Here is a 25,139-nt window from a genome sequence, read left to right on the forward strand (position 1 = left end):
GTCAAAATTACGTTGAGGTCACTTGCTTTGTACTTTTACTTGAGAAATTTTATTATGAAGTATCGCAACTCTCACTTGAGTAATTCTTCTGGAACCTTTTTCTTAAAAGTTTCATAAATGTTATATAGGAAGAAATTGATTATTTCTTTGCCTGATTTTGTTACTTCATAATATTTTATATTTATGTTCATTTTGGCCCTTAGTAATACCAAAATTTCCACAGTAAGTCACTCAGTAGTTGAAAACCCTTTTATTGAATAATTTATTCGACTGGGACTTTTTTATTTTTGCTTGAGTAAACATGTTGAAATAGTGCTACTCTCACTTGAGTAACATTTTTGGGTACTTTACCCACCTCTGTTCAAAAGAATAGTGAAAAGCATAAAATCAGAGTTAAAGCCAATAAAAAAATTTTTTTTAGAGCCTTAACGGATACTACTTGAAATGTGACAGTTTATTACATTAATCCAATTCAAAATTTTATGTTTCTGATACAATTGTATTGAAGCGCAAATTGTATTTTTTTTTTACAATTGGACACAGTGTGAATAAACATCTTTAGTAGAATAATATTAGTTTTAGTTTAGATTTTTAAAATAAATATCTGACAGCCATCTTCAATTTTTCCACAATGTTTTTCTGAAAAATGTTTTTTAAAAACATCTAATAAAAGTTACACATTTCACTTGAGCTCCCCATATAGGAGGAGAGGGAGAACAGCAGCCAGAAAAGCCCCTTTGCTGATGACGATGAAAAGGAAAACCTGGTTTTATCGTGGCTGAAAATAAAAAGAGGATTTTTGTTTTCCAAAAATATAACGAACATTTACAAAAAGAAAAAAGAAACAGTCAAAGACAAGTTTATTTAACACCATACTTACATAATTCACATTTTTTTGTACAGTTAGCATGTTATAAAAACAAAGCTACAGTTCATGTCTATAGCTACTTTATATTTGTGTTTATTCCCATTTCTACAACAAAGCATAATAGACTAACTCTAAATACTTTAAATACCGCCGAATGACTTCTGCAAGCATTCATTAAATGAGATAAAAGATCTAAAGATTACCTAATATAAAAGAACATTATGATGTTTACTTTTTCAATCCAATATGCTGTTAATATTTCTTTAAACTTAAATAGTTTAAAAATGGCACACTGCTTTTAAAAAATTATTTTCACCCCTATTTTTTTTGTTGGTGAACAAGTACACCAAACCCAGCGCTGAACTTGCTCTGCATCTTCTGAGACCTTAACTTCATTTTAGTCATGATTTCGGGTAAAGATGGTGACTTTTTATCCCCCCTTCTTCTTCTTAATGGTTCTGCATTTGTGAGGAGGAGCAAAGAACTCTTTGATTTTCTTCGTTATTTCTCCTTAAGACAAGGTGCTTACGAAGTGCCTATAAGGTCGAATCTCTCTCTGTCACAGGAAAGTAGCCGTTAGTCGTTGCGGTCGCGTCGTCCTCGGGAACAAAGATAGCCAGTAGCCTCTCCTGCTCCCTTTTGGTTTTAGGTAAATCATCGGATGGTGTGACGAGTGTCTGGATGCGCTGCAGATAAATCAATAAATAAATCAAGTGAAACATAAAATGACAACTTAGAAACAACTGAGAATCTTTGGCTATCTTACAAAGATGTATGAGGACATTTTTTCCTAGTTCTGCAAAGAAGAGGGAAAAAAGCTTGTCACACGCTTGTCACTTTTTCAGATTTTTATTTGTAAAAAGAGCGCAATTACTTTTGCAAGACACTTTCGAGTTAGTTTAATCTTAAGATAAACACATCAGGAGGACTTGCATACCTCTTTGAGTGTTCCCTGTGTAGTGCTGATCTTGTAAGCCATCCAAAAAGGAATGCACACCATGGAGGAAAGGGCAAGCAGCCAGCCTATGAAGTATCCCCACCATGGATACACGTACACGTTGTTGTACTTCAGAGGAGTGTATTTTATGAGGGAGAACGCAAATGTCCCCTGTACAGGCAAAAAAGACAAGAATTTCAAATGTTATGCTGGAAAATCGAAAAATCCCCGCAATTTAAAAGTTTCCTCAGCAATGATCCTCACAATGCACGTGGCCGGGGTGAAGAACAACCAGCAGTACTTGATGTAAGGTCCCGGGCGGTAGCCAATCATATCCTCAATGTTGTCGTAGAAACGGTCTGCACCTGCGATGAAGGACGCACGTCGCAACACAGGACGTTAAATCTCCAAGCATGGGGTCTCCATAGACCAGTTTGTTGGTTGCTTACCATAAACCCAGGCGATACAGACGGTTTCAAAGATGGACATGAGGAGAAGACACATCCCGCTGGCTGCATAGTAATCGAACAGCTGGAAAACATACATTCCTCCCTGGAAATAAATAAAGCCGCAGGGGACCTCATTTGCAATAAATGTCAATGTCAATGGATTTCCCCTCATCGCCGCAGTAAGAATCTCCTGCTTTTTCTGAAACTCCCGTCTTCAGGAAGTCATCGCAACATTGCTCCGCTTTCAACCCTTTAACAACGTTTTAACCACCGTGGCCCTGAGAAGTAGCTCGTGTAGTGAACTCAGCTGATGTACAGTTCCACCAGGTGTCTGCTAATTGCTGCTGACTAGTCTGAAGGAGTGGGTGAGTCATGGGAGATTCAAAGATTCCTCAAACCCGTATGAAAGAACCAAAGCAACACCCCAGGGTATGTTTTTGATGAGAGAACAACATTATAATATGATGTAAAGATTTAAAAAAGTACATTTTATACAATAATTACCCTTTAAAATATAGCAGTTTAAGACTTAAAAAGTAAAGAATATAGTCATATTTACAGATATTGTTAGCCACACCCCTACCTCCATCAGCATGATGAGGCCCATCAGGAAAGAGAAGAGGACCACCCCTAACAGGAACAGTTCCCTGCGATTCTTGCGGCGGAACACAGTGGGGTACATGTCAACGATGGCCGTTACCAGGCTTTCCACGCACACAAACTGTTAAATAACCAAACTATCAGTAAGGATGCAGGAAACTGAGGAGCCCCTTTTTGTCACGGCGGCAGAAAAAGGTGCAAAGTTGCCTACCTGGCTGTCCAGACCCAGAAAAACTATCATGACGAAGAAGAGCGCGGCCCACAAGGGAGAGAAGGGCATCATGGAGACGGCCCGAGGGTAGGCGATGAAGGCCAGGCCGGGTCCTTTTCAAAAGACAGAAAAACGTACTCAGACATCTTTCACTTTTTGTTGAGATTTCATGCAAAACAACAGGAGTGCACAAATGTGGAGTAGAAAAAAATGGAGTGGTCCTTGGTCTTCTACACAGGCAGAACAAATAGGTGAACTATGAAGGCAATGGCTTGAATTAGATTTCATCAGAGTGAAACACCTATTAAAACACCTATTGTTTCAGAGTTTTGTTTGTGAAGAATTTTGAAAATGTGGAAAACTCTATGTTTAATTTGTGGTTGCAAACTTGTTAAGTCCGTGGAGAGTTCACTGTGGCCGAAGCGCAGAACGAAACACTCGTCGATGCTCCGGTGCTGTTTCTAGTCTCACCGGACTCTGCCACTTCGGAGATGGGAACATTTTGCTCGTAGGACATGAAGCCCAGGATGGAGAAGATGGCAAAGCCTGCCACGAAGCTGGTGCTGCTGTTCAGGAAGCACAGAGCCATGCAATCTCTGCCAACACACATACACACGTTTGCATCATCAAAAATCTTCACAGCAACAACACGCTTGGGATAGGAAATAAGGACATTTGCTGCAGAATTTATGAAAGAAATTTTAGTGTAAGTTGAGTCACCGGTAGCAGTTGTTGTTATATTTGTTGTAGCTCCCCAGCGCGGTCAAGGAGCCGAGGCAGATGGCATAGGAGAAGAAGATCTGGGTCCCGGCGTCCATCCACACCTATCATCAATTTCATTTTAATGTGCAACAGATATTCAGTGGAGCATGAACTTATCTTAAACATAAATTATTATCAGCAGCTTGACCGAACCTATACTTTTTGGTAGAAAAAGAAAAACATTTAAAAATTTTGATTTGATTGAATTCAAACCCACATTATTTCACACTAAATTGATAAAAACGTAATAAAATATTTGTTCTAACTGTAATAGATTTTTACATTAGAAAAATCAATATTCTTTTATTGATGACCAATGAAGAGGAAACTCTTCATCTGATTTTTTTTTCCCTTAACGTTTGACACTAAGTAAAATATCTAAAATGTGAGTTATGCTACTAACAGAGTGGCTCAAAAATGATCCCAGAAGAAATAAAAACAAAATTTAGCAACTGACACCAAAGAGCACAACAAAACATCTCAAGGCTTGTTTTAATTACGCCTTAAAACAAGCCTTACTAATCTGGTCTCAGCAGAATCTTTGCTTCCCAGCTGAGAATCATGGAAAGTCTGGACTTTTCTGCCCTTCGCTGGCTTTTCTCAATTTGACTGGAGGGCTTTTCAAACGGATTAATGACACATTTCTTTCTCGAACCGTACCTGTGGATCAGCCAGTCGACCCAGATCGGGGTACAGATAGAACTGAATGCCAATCCCGGCACCAGGCAGAGTGAGTCCTCTGACTAACAGCACAACCAGCATCAGATAAGGAAAGGTCGCAGTGAAGTAGACCACCTATATCGGCGAGGGACACGAGTAAGAGACACGCAAACACAAATCCTTCCAAAACAAACAGCAGATGTTTCCCTTGATGTGCCTCCCAGACCCCCAAAGGCACATCTGCGTCTTGTAATCGAGTTCAGATTGGGACAGTTTTCATTTTCTGTTCCCGACCCACCTTTCCTGTGGATTTCACCCCCTTCCAGATGCAGAAGTAGCACATGACCCAGGCGACGAGCAGACACAGCGCCATGTCCCAGTTCAGAGAGCCCATTTGGTCGATGCCGGAGGAGATCCTCAGCGCTCTCCTCCTGCGCGGTCGGGCATATTTGAATGAGAAACAATCGACGAGAGAGTATCTTCCGGAATGGACCCGGAAGCAGCAGCTCGACTACTCACTCCCAGAACTCCATGACAGGAGAAGTCGTGTTCAGGTTGACCTCGTCGGCGACGGAGGCGTTTCTCCTCTGGAACTCGACGCAGTTTTCTGCGAGGGGGAAATGATGGGAACTCGATGCTATGAATGGAGCATTCGAGACGGTTTTCCACACATTCCTTACCGGTGTTCCATGTGTTGTTGCAGGACGACCAAGGCAGGTCCCAAGAAAAGGAGTAGTAGAGGTAGAAAATCCCCCAGGCAAGGACAATGATGTAGTAGAAGTTCAGCAGAGTCACAATCACCTGAGTACCGTAGCCAAGACCTGCGGAAAGGACAATTACGTAAATGTCTAGAATGGTCCAGTCAAAGTCCAGGGCTAGAAATTGAAAGAATTGGAAGTCTAGAACATATCTAAAAAAAAAGATTGTTCACAGATGGGCAAAGAATCCAGACATGCAGAGCTTGTAGAGACATATTTGCATTACATGAAGTCCCAATTAAATAAACTTTATTTTGTGACTGTAATCTGAGAAAATCGTAGGGAAGTTTCTCGCTCTTTCCTTACCTTCGAACAGGGGACTGATTTTTCTCCAGCAGGTGATTCCTCCCTGGCTGGTGTACTGACCCAACGCGACCTCCAGGAAAAAGACGGGAACGCCGCAGGTGAACAGGAAGATCAGGTACGGGATTAGAAACGCACCTGAGCGTAGCAGACAGGAGGAGCTGGATTATTTATTGCACACATTGCCTTAATGTTGCAATGTTGTCTTTGTACAGAAACTTTATGTATTAAAAAAAAAAAAAAGAAGGAAGGTTAGAGGTTACATTGTTTTTTTCCCCTCTACAAAACTTTGGGTGTGCTCAAATTTCCGGCTCTCTGCGGGAGCAGCTGCTGTGAAAGCGAGGGGCAACAACAGCTGTCTGACCCCGCTTTATCCTGAACTCTGACCCTTCCTGCTGCCCCGTGGAGGGACAGAGACAGGAGGGGCGTGAGTGGCTCGGGGGGACGCGGTGTCCAGTTCGACAGCTACACCAACAATCTCAACCAACAATTTCTTAAACGAAGGTGGAAAATTTGCCCTTCTTCAACCAAGTTTCTATGCCAGCTGTTGACCTTTAACCTTTTCGCAAAGCCCGCATTGTGCAGTAGGTATCTCTACTCACCTCCTCCGTTCTTATAGCACAGGTAGGGGAAGCGCCACATGTTGCCCAGGCCGATGATAGAGCCGGCCACCGACAGGACGAACTCCAGCTTGTTGCCCCACTGACCCCGCTCTTCCATCTTCTCCTCCGAGGCTGGAAGCACATCCTTGACGCGGTCGCTGCCGTTTGCCCCTGTGAGACGGACAGAAACCAACGGAGAATATCTGATTCAGGTTGGAAAAATAGGAAAGGGAAAAAAAAAAAATCAAATAATAATAAAAGAACGCCGACCTTTCATCGCGCCGTTGCCTCTGAAGCGTCTCTGGGGGTTGAGGGCGTTTGAAGATCTTTATCCAGAAAAGCTGAAAGTTTTAGTATTTAACGTGGCTGGGAAAAGGAGCGGGGGGCGGGGCTTTGTAACGCTAAACCCAAGGCTGGCCTTACGCTCTCTTTCCCCTTCGTCTGCCCCCTTTGGGTGTAAAGTACATCGCCGCCCACGTCTCGACAGTTAAAATAAGGTGCAACATAAGAGTCAGACAGGGCGACCTTTGACCCGCCCGATCTCCTGTGTCTGTTTCAGCTGCAGCGCACCTCTGCTGAGTAAACGTGTTATGAAAGAAATTGAAGATGAGGGAAATTTGCAGAGAATGACCGCGTTCTAACCCAGCTGAGACAGGAACTGGTGAAGGATGGCGACATGAAGGTTAGCCATCCTTATTGTTTATTACATTGATGCGGCGCACGACTCCTCCTTTTCCGTACATTGACAGAGGTAAAGCCGCTCACACGGAGGGGGACAGAAGCAGCTGAGGTCAGTTTCCGCCGGATTGGACTCGGATGAGTCGGCGCCGGCACAAGCATCAGGCTCCGCCCCCCCACAATCCTGTCCTCCTGCTGTTGGATGAAACAGAGATTTTAAATTACCTGCAGTCTCACAGCTGAGAGCATCTTCAAGGTAACTTCCAGGGATTTTATGAGACAACTCAAGTCCAAATAGCTTTGTCTCAATCTAGGGACTCGTTTTGTGTCTTCAGCTGATAGGAAACATAGTTCATGCTTGGTCTAATTCTCGGTTCTCAATTGAATCTAGAGGTTTTTTAACGCATGAATATGATTTTATCTAAACAAATCCATTGTCGCTCTGGCTTTAAAGTTTTAGTTCGTCGTACTGCTGGAACAGGGATGTGCAAATGAAAAAGAACCAGCCGTCATTTTCAAATTTAGTTATGAAAATCAGGATTTTTAACAGTTTTTCAGTTTACTCCTGCAATATCTAGATTGAAGTTTCACAAAGAATGTCACTAAAAGTGCCAGAAAGATGCATTTAAATCCATTTTGCTTGTCATCAACCTGAAAAACTAAGTGCTTTTCAAATTTGCTTGCACCATTTTCCATCCCACAGACAAAAAAGATCCATTTTCTTTTGACTAAAATTTATGTTTATCTTTATTTTAAAATCCTAAAAACAGAGGGGGAAAAAAAGCATGGATCTTTAAACAAACTATTTCCTACAGTAGATATGCATCTAAAATTGCATGTTGTGTTCTCTCAAAAAATGACATTTACGGCTCTACGCAACTTTTATTTTAACTATTAGTATTTTGAAGTTACTGAAGGTATGAAAGAAATAACTTGCTTGTGTCCATGCAGATAGGTTGTGACCTCTGACATAATTTAGTGTCTTTACAATTATTTTTGGCGCAAACAAACCACAAACCATTGATACTGTCATATTTCACACTGGCAACGATGGAGGTGCAGAAAGAGGAACGCAAATGTGTACGATTTGACTAGGAATCGTTTATTAAAAGGTGAGAAAACAGAAAGCCACAAACCATTTTTAACTGTTTAAAAGTTATATACAATATAAATAATTCCCACTACATTTTAACCATTTTTATTTTGTTTCCTCCTAGTCTTGAGTCCTACAAACTGAGATGTTTTTTTTTTCTTTTTTAGTCAAAGGGCAACAGTGAGCAGGACATAATGTCCCAGGGTTGGGAACATGTTCATCTCTTCCGACTAAACCAAGCAGCCTGAGGAAATATGTGAGTGTGTCACTGTAAATGAATAAAACCAGAGAACTATTTAACCCTCCTGAAGTGTCAGCGCCATGTTCCGGAAGAGCGCAGCAGATATCACTGCTCCCTCAGTTCCTGAAACCACAAGAAAAAAAAAAAAAAAAAAAAAGAAAAATCCTAAAAGCGCAGGTGGGGTCCACTCGACCTCTCTTAGGGCTGCTGGAAGGTTAAGGGAGGAAGTGTTGTTGTAGACCGATACCTTCAACAGGGGGAGCATCACCACATGTCAGAGGTCAGAGAGAAGTATTTTCTTATTAAGCCACGGAGAATTCATCATTTCTTGAGCTTCATAATCCATACGGTACCAGAAATCCTCCGAACAAGCCTCTACGCAGAGTTCTTCTAGTTGTGAGCGCCCCAGTTTTAGCGCTAGCTGTTCTGCCGAGGCTCATGTTGTTGGTGTGAAGCCGCCGGGTTTAAGAGGGACGCGGCGGACCACGGAGCCACAGCGCCACACGGAGACAAGACCACGATGCTCTCCCCCGCCACGTCTTCCAGGGCCGCTCCGTCGACTGCGCCCGTCGCCTTCTCAGAGCAGTCCACGCAAATGTAGTCCTCGTTTTCCGCCATTTCGCACGACACGCCCACGCAGACCTGGTGGAACCACTCGTCGCAGCCGCCGTCGCACTGCACCCAGTCCACCTGGAGACGAACGGAAACGCAGTTAGGATAAAAATTTTAAAAAGGAGGAAATAAAAGAAAAAATTTTTCTCCCAGCATGTGCTGCCGGGTGGACACAGAGAGCAGAGACTGGCCATTGGTTAACTTGAAGAAAACTATTAAATGGACCGCATCAATGGGACATGTTAATATGTAATGTGTGACTCTCTTTAAGGTGTTCCAGTGATGCCATCAGCTGTTATGTCAGTGTCATTTGGTGAAATTGGGCAGCTGACTGAATTATCCAGGTCATAGTTCTGTGACTGTGATGACTGCGTGACTGCTGTGGAACTGATTATTTAATTTAGGCGTGATTAAGCATAGAAATATCTAAGAGGTGTTACAGCTTTGAATACACCAAGTTTCCACAGATACAAAATAACTCGTTGGAAACATAAGAGACGTCATCTGGACAAGATGTGAGCTGCATATTTACATCCGTTCCTCCACTACTGATCAAAGACAATCACAGAGATGTTCGCAGTGTACATAAAGTCTACTTTGAGACTGTAAGTTGATGTTATCCACTGTATCCCAGACCCAATGAATTTATTAAGACAGATTTTTGACTAATGTATTTGTGCCTAACGCCCCAAAAGAAACCAAAAATAAAAGATGATGCTTCACATAGTCTTTGAAAGGAAGAAAACAGGACATAATGAGAGAAACAAGAAGTTTTCTTTCTTGAGAAAGAAAACAAGAGAGAAAGAAAAAAACTGAAGAGAAGACTAAACGAAAACAAGAGGAAGAAAACAAGACAGCAAAGAAAGAAAACAAAGACATGACAGAAAACAAGGAGGGAGAAACAGAACACTAGGAAGTACAGAACTTAAATGACCTACTTTTCATAAATTCTTGGATGGCAATATTTATTGAAGGCGTTTGTATTCATAAGCAGAACTTCGGTTTTATTGAGCCTGCCCTGTCTGCCCTCTGAGCTCCCCGTCTATCAATCATCTATGTTTCTCAGTTGTGCCACTTTCTCAGCAGGACGGGTCTGGATCCACAGCGAGGGAAGTGACCTTGTCCTCACCTTGTCTTTACACGGCCTCTGGCAGTTCTTCGCCGCGCACACCGCATTCTCATCGTTGGAGTCCTCGGCGCCCGACCAATCGTATTTGGACGGGATATCGAGGATCTTCTTCTCCTTCCTCTTCTCCAGGACGTCCTTGATGGCCTCGGCTTTCGCGGCTGCCTTCTCCTTCCTCTTCCTCTCCTTTTCCTCCTTGACCAACCGCTTGGCCAGCTGTTTCATCTCCCGGTTCTTTTCCAGGTTGAGCTTCAGCTTCTTCTTCTTGGGCTTGCCGCTGAGGCCGAGCTCCAGCCCGACCCGTTTCAGCTCCTTGGACTTCTGCAGCCTCATGTCTCCCATGGCGGCGGCCGCGCCGCCGGCGGCGGCCATCAGCATGTGGTGCTGCTCGGCTCTCTCCAGCTTCCGCTTTCGCTTTTTCTCGGAATCTTTAAATTTGATTTTGAGCGGCTTCTCCAGCAGCGAGTTGTCAGGCTGAAAAAAAGCAATGGAGGGAAAAAAACCCTTAAATATTTTGCCAAAGTTTGACTTGCAGAAGTAGCCACGCCCCTACAGTAGTTTATTTGGGTTCTATGTTCTGACCAGCCAACAGAACACAGATCATAATTATAACATAGAAAAGTATCATAGATATTTCAAAATGTTTTACTAATAAAAATTAGAGCAGCAAACTAATCATTATTTTAGTAATTAACTATTCTGACAATTGATTCATTGTATATATATAAAAATTTGCAATGTTCTGCAGACTTTATACACAAAATTGCAAATAAACTGAAAGACGCGAAAAACCAATTACATTTTTGGATAACAAATAAAAAAATATATTTTACCATTCATAGGAAAGGATGCATCCCCAGCAAAAAACAAAAAAAAACCTTTATATTAGTATATTGAATATTTTTTGGATGAATAAACGGTTAGCAAAATATGATTAATATGAGATTTTATTATTTTTTTACAAAATTTGAAACTGAGTTTTTTTTTTCTTTAGACTATATTGACAGATCATACAAACTGAATATATTTGTTGTACAGTTTAGGTTGATTTACTTCCCCGACTGCGTTGCTCTTTCAACAAATGACCCCTTTTAGAGTCTGGATACTTCAGTTCACAATTAATCGATTACTAAATTAGTTGACAATTATTTCACTCGCTGATTAATAACGATTCATTCCATTAATCGTTTCAGCCTGAATAAAAATCTGAAAATGTATCATGCATTTATAGCTGAAGACGTATGGAAATGCACACAAAGCATTTCAATTCGTTCACAAACAACCCCCGCACTCTCCTCCGCTGTTCTTCCATTTTCAAGATGTTGCAACTAGTTGCACAATCGATGCTCTCCCTTACCTCCATGACCTGCAAGAATCTCTCCTCAGAGGGAGGGTGCGTGGCTTGCAAAATCCTCCAGATGTGCTGGGTCTCATCCAGGGACACCTCCAGCAGGTCTCCCAGCATCATCAAGTCCTCCAGCTGCGCTTTAGCCTGCAGGGACAGTTCCAGCACTGGGGGCTCCAGGCTCCGGGGGACAAGAGGGGTCTTCCGCGGTTGCTTTCTGGGTGTGCCGAGGTCTGAGTGCAAAATATTTGGAAGTAAGACAAACTAGGCATCTGAATATAAGGGAAATGTGTGTAGAAAGATAAGAAAAAAAAAAGCGTGCACTCACTTTGCACACAGGACTTGGAAGCTGACGAGTAGGCGTGTTCGGCGCAGAATGAAGGCGTGGCGGCGGGCCACATGTGACTGACCACCTCCTCAGACTTCACGGGGATCTCTTCATCGCAAAACAGGTAGGGTTTGACCTCACCCGGGTCCTGGACAAGCACACGTCACAATTACAGAGGAACTTTGGGACCAACAGAAGGCAACTTGGGATTCTGACATGCTTTCCACAAATTACACAATTAATTGATTACAATTAAGTTTTCACTCCTTCCTGTTCATTTTAAGTTATGGAGTTTTAAGTAAATTAACGGTAAAAAAAAATAGAACCGGCCTGTAACAACAAGGAAAAAAAGAAAGAGGAGGAAATGAAGGAAAAAAAGAATTAAAGGTAGAAAGTAAAAGGAAGAAAGAAACAAAGGAATAAATAAAGAAACTTATTTCCTTCTTTTTAAAAAGAAACAGTGATGAAGAAACAAAAATAAAGAAATAAAGAAAAAGATTCAGCCTTTTTCTCTCTGTCTTGCTTACAAGGAGCAAGACAGAGAGAGAAAGACAGGAACAATAAAGGAAGGAAGGATTGAAAGAAGAAAACACACAAGAAAGTAAACAACACATCTAGACTTTATATACGGTCTGGAAATACAAATGTCTCTTGTATCTCCAGACCAAGAAAATAAGTACATATCTTATTTTCTTTTTCCATACTTTTCCACGACTGGAATATACTGAGATTACATTCCAGACCTTTTCAGGCTGTATAGAAAATCTTCCACCCCTCACTTACCTTCATGTCGTAACCATAAGTCTCCCTGATGTCCTCGTCTGAATCCGTTTCCTCGTCATCGTAGTCCACAGACGGCCGCGGTGAAGCCGCTCTGCTGAAGCCGGACTGCTGAAAGGTCTGGATGTGACCCTGCAGAACGGAGAAGGTTACAGTGTCTGGTTTCAGCTCAACACTGGGAAACTCAGCTGGATCAGGTCAATAACTTCCATTCTGACAATTATTATTTTCTGAATGGATTTCATTTATGGTTTTGGTTTTTATTTCTATTTTATTTATTGGTTTTAGTTAAAAAGCTTAACCAAACAGCGGCGCCTTCTTCACAAACGTTAAAGGGTTTCAAAGGCTCACCTGCAGGTCAGGGTTGGCGGCCGCTTTCAGCAGCTCGGCGTTGATGATCTTCTCGGTTTTCTCCCTCGCCGCCTGCTCCACCATGCGCTGGCTGAGCACGGAAAGCTTCGCCAGAGCTGAGGACAGCTCCTCGGTAGCCAGAGCTTGACGTGCTCGATCCTGAAAAGGCAATCGGGCGAAAAGAAGCAAGTTAATCTGAAAGCAAACACTAAAAAGAAAAAAAAAAAAAAAAAAAGAGAAGAAAAACAAGAAAAACATAGAAGGAGAAGAGTTTGGCGTGAATACCTGCCAGCTCATAGCCCGCTCCGTTAAACACTGCAGCGCCTCTCCTTCCGGCAGACGCACCGGCAGCTTCTGCAGAGAGACCAACAGGGACAGGATGGTCTCCAGTCTCGGCCTCCTCGACCTCTGGCACAGCGGACACAGGAACTTGGAGTCTTTGCTGTTGCTCTGCCAGCTGACGCCCACTTTCTTCTGAGTCCCCGTCTTGGGCAGAGGGACGCAGGCGCCATGGAACCAGTCCTTACACAGCTCGCACTGCAGCATGAAGCCGCTGGCCGTCTTCCGGCACAGGCAGAACTTGACTTCCTCTATGTGGTCCGCCATGGCCATCTTGGCTAAGTTGGCGGCACGGAGCGAGTGGATGGCCTCCACTTCCTTCTGCTCCTTGGCTTTGAAGGCGGCCACCACGGCCGAGGGGTCTCGGGCCTCCTCCGGGCTTTCCTCCAGGTCGCTGAGGGCGTCGGGGTCGTAGCCGCTCCGCTCCTTCTCCATGAGCTCCTTGACGCGCTTCCTCTTGCTCTTGCTGTTGCTGTACATGCCGATGTCCACACGAGGACTAAGAACCTTCAAAAAATAAAAAATAAATAAGGGGATATTTTATTTCCTACCTCATAATCACACTGGATGTAACCTGCTTTTTATGGTTTATACTTTCAAACTGCAATTACTGAGTCAGAAATAGACTGAGAAAAATATCAAAATATTGATCATTTTTGCTGAGAACTCTGTATGAGGAATAAATAAATCCAGGCAATTTTTCTTCCACTCCTCACTCTAAACAGATATGTGACAAAGTTAAGATAGGGAATCCCAGGGTTTCCCTACCTGCAGCAGAGTGTAGGTGGAGTTCTTCTTGAGGAAGGTGCGGGCAGTTCGCTCCCTCCAGGCTCGAGCCGAGGCCACCTGAGACTCCACTTGTCCGAGCGGATCGAGCCGCACGGGGATGGAGCGGCCTCTGGCCAGCAGGCTCTCCAGCTGCTCCAGGTAGGCGTAGCTGCTTCCACTGTGGATGGCCTCTACCTTAGAGGTCCAGTCCTTGGCCTTTTGCAGGGCCTCTTCCAGGGCCAGAACATTAGGCAGATACGCTGGGATGTTCCTTGCCTCCAGCACAATGCTCTCCAGTGTCACCATGCTGTGGCGAGGCCTGCGTTTACAAGAGGACACGCAGGCAGGGAGGCGGTGTTCCACATCACTTCGCTTCAACATCCGAACATCAGGAATTCATCAGTATTTTAGGATGGAAATCGTTACCTCGCCTGCAGACAGGCCCGTGCTTTATCCTCCCATCTCTCTGAGATGGTGAGGACTTCCTGTAGCTCTGCCATTGCTTTCTCCACAGCGTGATGCGGCGCTAAGCCAACTCCAGAGTCTATCAGCCGCTTCATTAACTCCAGAGTGACGCGGTGCGGCTCAGCAAGGGTGCCACGGACCTTCGGTTTCAGAAAGATGACAGAAGAAGCAAAAAATTTTAAAAACCGGCTTAGTTTGTTTTAGGTTACACAAGTATTGTGCGACTCTGTCACCGCTAGCAAGCAATTATGCTATTTGGGACAGAGGGCTACAAGATGAAGATATTTCTCTTGACAGACTTTTAAAAAAAAATTTTTTATTAAATTCATCGTATTGTCGAACGATGTTGCTGGAGCCATAAGTTAAGTTTGGGTTTATATTTGTTAAATTGAAAGCCATAGTTTTATATAAGACAAATATAAGACTTTTTTTAGGATGCATTGATACCCTGTGACAGAATCAAACCCTACTCCAAGCAGTATATGCCACATTAATGATTAGCAACACCAGGGGTTAAGCACAACCCATATAAAGAGGCCTTAGTCCTCGACGCCGCAGTCACAGGTTCGATTTCTGATCTGGTGACCTTTGCCGTATGTATTTCCTCTCTCTCTGTCATACTTTCCTTTTGCAACATTCTCAAATAATGTTAAGACAGGAAATAAAATGTCACTAAAGGCAAAAAACAAAACATTAGCACCACCAGCCCACCTCATCAAGCCAGCGGGCCTGCTGCAGCTCCTGCTTTAGCTTGGGCAGCTCAGGAAGCTCCACATCCAGGCCACTTCCTAGGTCCAAAAGCTCCTGCAGCTTGGAGGAGTCGGGCATCTCGTCGGACAGAGCCACCTGGGCTCGCTCGTGGAAGTCCTCCACCGTTTCCAGTAACTCCTGGAGACACGGAGAGCATTAAGAAAACATATCCAAAAGGTGCTCGATGGTGCTGAATGAGAAGGAGGAAGTTTAGAGGATTTAAGACTAACTTTCACTTGTCGCGCCTGGCTGATGATGCAGGGCAGCCGGAAGAGCTGCTCCACGAAAGCTTTGAGCTCGTCCACAGTCAGCTTGGTGCGGTTGCGGCTACTGTCAGAACGAAGGCGGCTGCTGCAAAAACATAGAGAAAACTCCCGGTTCTCATTAAAAGTAGATGAATGCATAACACGAGATAAAAAAAAGAAGAAAAAAGTCAACAACGCAGCACTTTCTTGATACAAATGTGACTAATCAAAGTAGATGTGATTATACAGAAACATCTTTACTGATGGATTCCATTAGCATGAAAGTATGAATACAAAGTTTCACTCTGAGGGAATGGCAGATGTTTTTAGTGACTACAAAGTAAAAGAACCAGCAAAGAAAATAAACTGCGGGGAAGGAAGAAAAAGGGAAAGAGAATATAGCACGGAATTAGGACAGCCGGAAAAAAAGTCTGATTTTAATGTTCTGAGAACAAAATACCAAGAAGATTTAAGATTTTTTGTTTGTTTGTTTCAGTGGCTCTAATCATCTTCTGTATGGACAGACGAGAGGGTGGACGGAATAAAGACTAGAAATGAAAACAAATAGTTTTCAGTGATTCTCATGATCTTCAGACTTTAGACTTGAGTTTTCTCAACCTTTGCCATTTTGGAGCCCTGCTGGGAACCAACCTGTGCCTTTGCTTGCGGCTGAGCAGCAGCTGGGCCACAGAGGAACACGTCTCTGCCTCCTTCACCATCTCCCTCAGGTGGCGGAACAAAGTGTTCTCGGGATACTTCCTGTCCTCGGCGTCCTCCAGCAAAACCTTGAGCTCTATTAGATCTACCACAGAGGAAGAAGGAGTGGGAAACCAATCAGTCTAGAAAGAAGTTCACTGGTGTTAATTACACTCTCACACACCAAAGATTTTAGCTCATTTTTTTATACATATAAAAATATTCCAGGAAGTTTCCTGTTCTACGAGAAACATTGAAATTCCAGTCTTTTCTAGACTCTAGAATATTCATTTTATTATCGTGTGGATGTGTTTTTACAGCTGAATTCAGGTCTACCTTTCTTGTTTTTCTGGTCTGCTGCTAAAGCCTCTGCGACCCGCTTGGCCCAGGTGTCATAGGACTGGGCCCGCGTCTTCACGCCGTACAGCATGGACGGAAACTCCTCCAGATCATAACGGTACCTGAAAGAAACCAGTTACGCACAATTACCCATTAAGCTGAAGTTCCACAAAACCCATCATGAGCCCAAAAGAGGATCTAACCGGAGACACTTGCTGCCGAGGGGACAGTCGCAGAGATCCTTAGCGTGATGGAGACAGACGAGCCTATCCGGGCTGCAGGAACATGTCAGCGCAGACAGGAAACACGTCGTCTTACACTTGTAGCACTGGCGCTCGTCGTCTGGAAGGAGTTCGAAAACCTCCTGCTCCGATGAGAGCACTCCCTTTGAGGAGAGATAACAGAGCAGACGATGATTGCATTCATGTCTGACGATTAGCGTTCAGCTAACCAGAAAGAAAAGACTCACCATCTCCTGGACAGCCTGCCTCAGTTTCGTTTCCTCCTCTATCATATTGTCCATTTCTTTGAAGACGGCCGCCGCCAGCTCCACGTCAAGGTTCTCGGGATCGGCCGCCATTTTGCACAAGAGCTCCTCGTGGGAGAAGACGCAGTAACGGTGGAGGCGGCGGTAGTGGGCGACACACTGACGACCCAACGGCAGCTAAGAAAGCAGAGAGGAGGTAAGCGCTTCTCCAAACAATGAATGGAAATAAAACGTACAAGAGGAGTTCTTGTTTTCCTAACCCAGTCTGCGGTGCAGAAGTTCACAGCTTCTGCAAAGTTGTAGCCCTGGTTGAAGCCGCTGTGGTAGGCCCTCGGGAAGGTCACCACGAACTCCCCTGCACACTGATTGGTTCGGTAGACCTGGAGTAAGAGATTTTTTTTTTTTTATTCACACGAGACGACTCAGACACCTCACCGAGTCAAATATTTAGACTTCAGATGTTTGGGTTACTTACTGGGACGCCGTGATCCATGAGGACGTTCGGATTCATGATGGTGACCAGCTGATGCAGGAGGTCTGGCTGAGAGTCAAAAAGCTCTGGAGCCAGCTTTTTCATGACAGCCTCCAGTTTCTCTGCTGCAGAGGCCGGCACTCCATACCAGGTTTTGGGTTCTCCCCTGGAGGAAAGACAAAGGAAAGCAACAGATTAATAATAATAAAAAAACAAAACGAGAGAAAAAAAACATATAGTTAATAGAACATATATTGCTTGCATTTTGAACACACATTGAGATTTCCAGACAGCCAATGAGGTTGAACAACTGCATTGTCGTCAAAAGCAATTCATAAACACCACAAAAGATATCTAAAGGTGTTCCACAAGGAGCTATTTTATTTCCCATTATGTTTATTTTTGAAAATGACTTAGAAAGTACTCACTGCAATCGAAGTCGATTTATCTGCCGATTATGCATTCATACATGTTTCCAAGCTCAAACTTTTGACTTTTAATCATAAATTTTTTTTTTTACTTAATTTGAAAGCATCTCCCCTCAGAAACACCGCTCCAATGCAATAACGGGCACCTCTAAATCAAAAATCTCTCACCAGTGAAGGAAATTGATAGAGTAGCTCCAGTGGTCCTCGATGTGCCAGCAGAACGAGGAGAAACACATGCCCACGTACAGCCAGGGCACCTTCATGCCTGATATGTCAACATTAATGTGTGTGAGAACGGACTGCTCCAGTACTGGCATGTTGTTCAAGTTCCAGCCCGAGTTTGCGTATTCCTGTGAGAAGAGGAAACGAGGGTTTCTTTACTAGTGGGTCAAAATACATAGTCACTTTTTCCCTGTTTTCCCCAAAGTGATTTAGAAAAAAAAAAAAAACAATCAATCTTTTTCTTTCCAAAAGATGTTTTGAGCAAAAAAAAAAAAACTACTTAGAAATGACTTATTTTAGCAAGGTGGCATTATTACAATTATACATTTTTTCATCATAATTGATTAACATTATACAATAATAATTAATGTAACAGGATGAGAAATTAACAAACTTGAACATATAACCTAAGAGGAAAAACAGATTCCATTTTTGTTTAAGCACAACAGCTTATAGTGATGCAATGCCTTAAAATAAACCAGAATTTTACTTCATTAACTGGATTACATTGAAATATGCTTCTTGATATTTCCATTAGTTATTTTGAAATTGAAACTAATTTGATCAAAAAATGTATGACAGTGAAACAAGTTATAGTGTTTACATGTGTTTATTGTTGACGTTACTGCCGCCTAGTGGCTAAGAATGAATATTTCAGCAGGTTTTGTTAAACAGGTCAGGGATGTTTTTTTTTTCAAATAGCAACTGAAACATATTAATTACATAATTCAAAGAACACGGCCATGTGAGACGTATGAGTGTTCTCACCTCTTCATCTCCCAGAAGCCTCCTCTTGCCGTCCTTTATAGGAAAACCACTGCCCACGTCCTTGGAGCTGATGTCAGCGCCGTACTCTACGATAACGTCCTCCTCGATACTGCTGACCAGGCGCCAGAACTCCTTCTCGACCAACTCTGTCGGAACCATCTAGTAACACGCGGAGAACTTTGTTGAGCTTTCAGATTGAGGTGCAAACCGCCGTGACTCCATTTTCTCACCAATGGGTCACAGTAACTCACAAAGTTTGTTCGACTCACGTGAACTGGCATGTTGAAATAGTCGGACTTAAAGTGGTCGGCCATTTCACCAAAACTCTGCAGAGTGTACTCCCTCACAGCCTGCTCAAAGCCAAAAGCCTCTCGGGGCTTACTGCACTCCTGTGAGGAAAAAAGAACTGCGCATGAATTTGAAACAAAATATACAACAGAAGACATTACGGTTTTGACACACAAAACTGGCTCAAATCTTATTTGGATCTAGTCTGAAAAAAGAAGTTGAATGAAAAGAAAAAGACATTTTGCTGGATGATAAATTGCCCAAGAAGTTATTGCGATAAATGATAATGTTGTTTTTAGACCATTTTTCAAGTAATATAATGGAAATGGCATGATAATGATAAAAACCATTCTCAAAGATCGATAAATTTTAAATAACTGGAAGACATTTTAATATTCAAAATAAATAAAACAGCAGAAACAACAAATAAAATGAATCATAAAGTCTTTGTAAACAAAATTGTTCTTAAGGAAAACAATAGTCATGCATATGGAACTCAATGAAGTGGTTTTAATTCATCATGCGATTAAATCATTTATTCATAATTGCATCAGGGCTTTTTCTAAAGTAGCCAGAGAGCATTAAAAAAACAATCCATACTGTCTGGATGGAGGTTTGAACTTGTCAGGTGACCCGCGGCCTACCTCAGCGACACACTTTGGGCACCTCCAGTCTCCTTTGGGCACCTCCTGCAGGGGTGGAATGAGGCAGAAAGTGTGGTAGCTGTCGTCACAGCCGTCACACAGCAGCAGCCTGTCTTCCTCGTCGCCTCGTCCGCACACCAGGCAGAAATAAAGATCAATCTGGGGGAAGTAAAGAGAGCACAGGGGATATAAAGACTGTCACAGCTCAAAAAAGCAAGACTCAGATTTGGAGCAAAGACGACTGAAACTCTTACAAAGTTGACCTCCAGAGTCTCCTTGCGTGGTCTCATCTTAATGGCAAAGGCCTGGGCTTTGAGATGCCGCTGCTTCTTAATGAATCCATCGTCTACATAGAACGAGAGCAGTGCACAAACGGATGAGTCCGCCTGATGTTTGCAAGTTGAATTTAAAAATAAATAAAACCTAATTCACCAGCTGACACAATCTCCAATCCGACCATCTTGGGACTTGTTCCGAAGATTTTGAGGCTTTTAGGCTCCTTATTTTCCCTCTGTGGGGACAAAAACAGCAGAAAACTGTAAAACAGACGGATTCCGATGGAAGGCAGGAGCTTCGTAAAACTTGTACTGTATAGGGATTTACATTTTATCCTCACAAGGAAGAGCAGCAAACATACAGTGGATGAGTGAGATCATGATTTTCTGCAACTGGTCTCTGTGATTGATGTAAACTGTCGCTTTGCCTCCTACCTCCGACTTTAGTCGTCTGGATCGCCTCTCTGAAGGAAGCAGATCTTTGGTTTGAGTCACGTCACCCTCTTTGTCTTTCTCCTTGTCGTTTTCGTCCTCCTCTTCTTGCTCCTCTTCCTCTATCGCCTCCTCCCCGACACCCTCATCCACTTCTTCGCCGTCTGCTCCCTCATCATACAGCCGCTGGATGCCCTGATTAAAAGCAACAGGCAGAAACGGATCAAAGACAAACATATAAATGAAGGTATTTTATCAATTTAAGTTCAAACTGATTTTTCTTTAACGTGACTGCTTGTGCTTTTAAACAAAACTACATCCGCAGAACGACGGGCACCGCTTACGGTAAGGGTAGCTCCAGACTGGAAGAGCTCATAAGGGTAAAGGAATCTCTCATAATGCGAACGCAGAAGAGAACCGGTGCCTTTTCCCGGTGGGAAGCCCATGCGAGTCGCCACTTTGGACCATCTCTTCTCTTTACACACCGTCTCAAATCCGCCTTCAGATGACACAATCTGAAAGGGACGCAAGCGTGCAACATAAGGAGATTAAGTTATTTGAATGTGTCCGGTAACTTTTAGCTGTGTTCATTGTACCCGCTGAGTGCAGCAACAACTATCTACTTAAAAAGGGCAGAAAATCTGGTTTCACCTTGCTGAGCTGATAAAGGTCCAAAATCTTTCTCTCTACGTGAGGGAAACGAATCTTGGACCCCTGCAGCTCCCAGAACTTTGCTATCTGATCCAGAAAGTTCAGTTTTACTCGAGTGAGTGCCTGTAAAAAAAAAATGAGAGAGAGATTAGAAATACAGACGCAAGAGTGAGTGTTTTAAGTAAAACTGGTGTAGAAGTCCAGCTTGTTATGAAAGGTTTTAGCGGAGTGTTTCTGCTGGCCCGGATTTTAACAAGGACGGTATAAATCTTCACAAAATGTTCCCATCAATGGCTGTAAGCTTTAGCATCTCAGCCACTGCCAAACATTATATTTGGCAAGGACATTAAAGCTAATTTGATTTCATCTAACTGGCCAAATATAGCCTCAATTTGCAAAACCAATTAAACAACAACAACAACAACAACAACAAAAAACAACTCACCTCAAGTTCATTGAGTCTTTGCACTCTGGGGGTGAAGCGGAAGTTGCGAACGTCACAGGCAAATGGAGGCTGCCAGTCCTGACAGACAGAAGAGAAACAGTAGGTACTCCCAGAACTACTTCAAAAATGAGGAAATGGAAACAATCCAAACTGGAATGCTCAAAGCAGCAATGATTTTTAAAAAATTTAATTAAAAAAAAAACCTTTAAGATACAAGGTTTCCTCCAGAAAACTTGCTAACAGACAGTCAGTCATCTCCAGCGGCCCGTCATGTTTATGAGTTACAAAATGTTTAACGTTCACAGGAAATATGAAAATATCACTTGATAATTTTGTGTTATTGGGAGATTAATATCTGAACACCAACTATAGCCTCTTAAAAAAAATGCAAACATTAAAAAAAAAAAATTAAATTAGCTGAACCTGGTGGGGGGGACAAGTAAAGCCTGGTGGCCCGCCAGACTTATAGTAAATGGAAACCCTGTTATAATAATAGTTAAAAATCCAATTTACAAGTGTCCCACTGTGCATTTTATTGGAATGTTTGATTGAGATTTAATGAAATTAAAAGTAAAATCCCGGAGTAACAGGTTCAACATATGTAAAGCCATTTTTTTACTCACACAAATAAGAGCTGTCACTATTTCAGAGTTGACATAAGCATTAAGGGCCTGTACTTCCTCCAATGTCACCATCGACATTATTGATCGACAACTTAGTCGTCAGGACAACAAAAACAAAGCATTAAATGCAGGGGCCGTATGAAGCTTTTTGAAACAGTTTTCACGACAAAATACCGAAAGTAGATGAAAAAAAAAACATGACACAAAGGGCTGAGAAATTAAGCTCCGTTTGACCTTTGTTAGAGTCGCCAACTCGGAGCCGAGTTACAAAATTCAAGCAGGCCTACAGTAAACCTCAGCTGCGTACTTTTTAACATCCTCACAAAGGATGAACCCGTGCAGATTTCAAACAGAAGGCTTTTGTCGTGCTCAAATGGGAGAGTTTACCTGGGGAGGTCTGATCTTGCAGATGCCCGTTTTCTCTGCAATCGGTCGGATCTTGTTGATGAATCCTAAAGGATCCGAGAATTCCTCCCAACTCGGCTCGAACACCGGGCACTCGGGAGGGGGAACGAACTCGGCGAACGCAGCCATGTCGAAGTGAATCCGGGGAAACAAGTCATTCACACACACAAAACAAAACAAAAAACAAACAAATGCGCTCAAAATAAAAGAGTTGACATCAAGGATTCATGATTTAACAGCAACCGTCTTCTTGGGGAAGTTCCATGATTATTCTGCAAATCTCCCCGCGATGAGAAATGTATCACATAGCAGTGACGTGTCTTGATTCATAGTGAGGCTTGAGAGAAAATCCAAAACACAGGAGAAGGCAGCAGCTAGTGATGAGTGTACTCCCATCCTCCGTAAACAGGAGGCTTAGGCCAGGCCGGGAAGTGTTCACCTGAGGCGTATGGCAGGGTCAGTCCGACACGCTATCATCGCTTTCTTCCTTCGGGTTTCTGCGTTTCCGGCAAAGTTATTAGCGCCGAGCTCACGCTTTGGTTCTTCTTCATAAGAATACCACCCAAACTGGACGCTAACGGCAAGCTCGCGTAGCAGGATGATGCATTCACTCTGTTCAACAACTCGTACTCATAGGGGCAACAAGCAGGAAGCTAATTAAATCGGTACTAGCTTAGCTTTAGCTGTCTGTTGCGCACCTTAACATCGCCGTCAGACGAATAAAGTCGCCTAAGCGAGCTAGTCTTCTATTGTACAGTCGTGTTAAATTAACATACATTTTGAAAGCAAAGACACGTTTGTTTTATGCTTTTATAATGTTCAAGAGCGGTAGGTTTGCGCATAAATGAACGTCGTCTACGAGTAACATAGCTGCATTAGCAGACATGCTAACTAGCACTAGCAAGGAAGAGAGAGCCGTTGTGATGCCTCCAGAGAAACTCGGAAAAAACAGCACTTTGAGCGCTAGTGCTGACAAAGTTGAGAACAAAAACATATAAATGAAGGTATTTTATCAATTTAAGTTCAAACTGATCTTTCTTTAAAAAGTATTCAGTTTATATATATATATATATATATATATATATATATATATATATATATATATATATATATATATATATATATATATTATTGGCAAGGCAAAACTGAATATTGTTTTAGCAGTACAAAGAAAACTAAATTAGTCTCAAGTGGAGCTGATTAGGAACATAAATCCTTCCACTTTTACCTTCTTTTAAAGAAATGCAATTTTAAGAGAAGCTACAATTATAAATACATTTTAAATAAATACAAAAAAAATAGGCAGAGATATTGGTCATGCTGAAAAGTTGACTTTATCAAATTAATAGAAGCTCTCGGTCATTTTTCTCTCTCTTCCAATTGTAATGTTTGACATGTACATCACCTTTTCAGGTTCTGGTACAGAACTATCGGATTTCATAAACCCATGGAGAACAGATGTATTTCATAGAAGAGACCAGCAGGTGGCGCTCGCGGACAGTTTTGTCTTCCGGCTGATGTTTGGAGGCTCTCAACAAGCCCCGCCCCCTTGCTCCCCTCCTCACAGCCCTCAAACCTGTGACGTTCCCCGCCAACTTCATCCAGTAGCGCTCCGCCACATCCGCCCATTCACAGCCGCACCGCGGATGCGGAGGGAAAACTCGTCGTCACGTCTTCGTGGTTTTGGTCGCATTTGGGCGTTTAGGTTCGCGTGGACGTGGGGCTAAACCAACTCTCCCTTCCTCTCCCCCCTCTTCCACCTTCGTCTGATGCAGACTACAAATCAAACTCTCGATGCAGCTGCAAGGCGAAGACCTTGGAAGGATGATTGATTTGTAGACATGGATACGAGACATTTTGAGTCAAAACTCATTGAGCACAGACTGTACTTTTTGTGCAAGGATTTATTTATTTCCCCCCCCCTCTTTCTTTCTTTTTTTTGTTTTTTTGTTGGATTTAAGCATGTCTAATTATACTTAAAATCTGCGGAGTGCGACATCGTCTCGCTCTTTTGGCACGCCTTGTTTCTTGTGCGCTTTTACGCACGGACGCAGACCAAAACTGGCGCAGGTTGAGGTAGTAGTTTGTGCTGTTGGCCGGGTCGACGTGCTGCCCCATATGGAGATGACTGCGCAATCTACTGCCTTGCCGGCGCTGGTGACTCGCTGCAGAGAAGACTGAAGACTTATTTAAACTACAATCTGGACTCAGTTTCTTTTTCTTTTTTTTTTTAGATAAACGTGTGATTATGGTGGGGCAGGAAAGCGCCATTCTCGATTAACTGGTGTCAAACTTGCACTAATTTCCCTTAATAGTTATTTTTCTTTCAGAGTTTTGGTCCTAATAATAAATAATTATATATATATATATAAATTCCAAATGTTAAAATGGAAAAATGAACTTGTATTTTTGCACCTTCTGAAATAGCGGGGAACCAACAAGTTGGTGATGGAGAGATTAGAAGAAGAAATATACCAAAAGCATTTTTACACTTTACCCTTGACAGATTAAAAAAAGAAAAAATGTCAATGTTTTTGGTTTGTTTTATTATCTTTCCTGTTCTATTTTCTCAGCGTTTTCCAACTTGCTGCAATGATTTAGGATAATGCATGCGTTTGGTCGGCTACTTGCCGTTAAAATAGCATGAAGTGATACCCAGCTCACCAGTGCGGAAAAGCATATTTGAACCGTCT

General features: G+C 42.7%; 2 protein-coding genes across 2 annotated transcripts; both read right to left on the reverse strand.

Annotated features, from left to right (window-relative positions):
* Window positions 1-843: 843 nt before the first annotated feature.
* On the reverse strand, window positions 844-7,358 carry LOC129376222 (sodium- and chloride-dependent GABA transporter 2-like). The gene is made up of 15 exons (XM_055055766.1): window positions 6,421-7,358; window positions 6,151-6,321; window positions 5,552-5,686; window positions 5,168-5,308; window positions 5,007-5,094; window positions 4,786-4,918; window positions 4,488-4,622; window positions 3,786-3,889; window positions 3,537-3,661; window positions 3,066-3,178; window positions 2,838-2,975; window positions 2,255-2,357; window positions 2,070-2,170; window positions 1,806-1,976; window positions 844-1,554 (listed from the first exon to the last, which is right to left on the reverse strand). The coding sequence occupies exons 1-15, from the start codon at window positions 6,425-6,427 to the stop codon at window positions 1,405-1,407; spliced, it is 1,815 nt and encodes a 604-aa protein (XP_054911741.1). The 5' UTR covers window positions 6,428-7,358; the 3' UTR covers window positions 844-1,404.
* Window positions 7,359-7,909: 551 nt separating this feature from the next.
* Window positions 7,910-23,371, reverse strand: kdm5a (lysine (K)-specific demethylase 5A). The gene is made up of 28 exons (XM_055055767.1): window positions 22,429-23,371; window positions 21,419-21,496; window positions 20,974-21,096; window positions 20,667-20,837; window positions 20,326-20,517; window positions 20,048-20,126; window positions 19,870-19,961; window positions 19,616-19,774; window positions 18,953-19,072; window positions 18,684-18,842; window positions 17,862-18,043; window positions 17,269-17,431; window positions 17,054-17,173; window positions 16,776-16,970; window positions 16,510-16,691; window positions 16,304-16,428; window positions 15,923-16,073; window positions 15,257-15,377; window positions 14,988-15,164; window positions 14,238-14,416; window positions 13,812-14,130; window positions 12,990-13,550; window positions 12,705-12,863; window positions 12,357-12,485; window positions 11,574-11,721; window positions 11,258-11,478; window positions 9,904-10,374; window positions 7,910-8,852 (listed from the first exon to the last, which is right to left on the reverse strand). Exons 1-28 carry the CDS (start codon window positions 22,573-22,575, stop codon window positions 8,580-8,582), a joined length of 5,196 nt encoding a protein of 1,731 aa, XP_054911742.1. The 5' UTR covers window positions 22,576-23,371; the 3' UTR covers window positions 7,910-8,579.
* Window positions 23,372-25,139: the final 1,768 nt, after the last annotated feature.

The sequence above is a fragment of the Poeciliopsis prolifica genome, unplaced genomic scaffold (assembly GCF_027474105.1).
Source record: "Poeciliopsis prolifica strain line A6 unplaced genomic scaffold, Auburn_PproV2 SCAFFOLD042, whole genome shotgun sequence".
In the NCBI taxonomy this organism is placed as follows: Eukaryota; Metazoa; Chordata; class Actinopteri; order Cyprinodontiformes; family Poeciliidae; genus Poeciliopsis; species Poeciliopsis prolifica.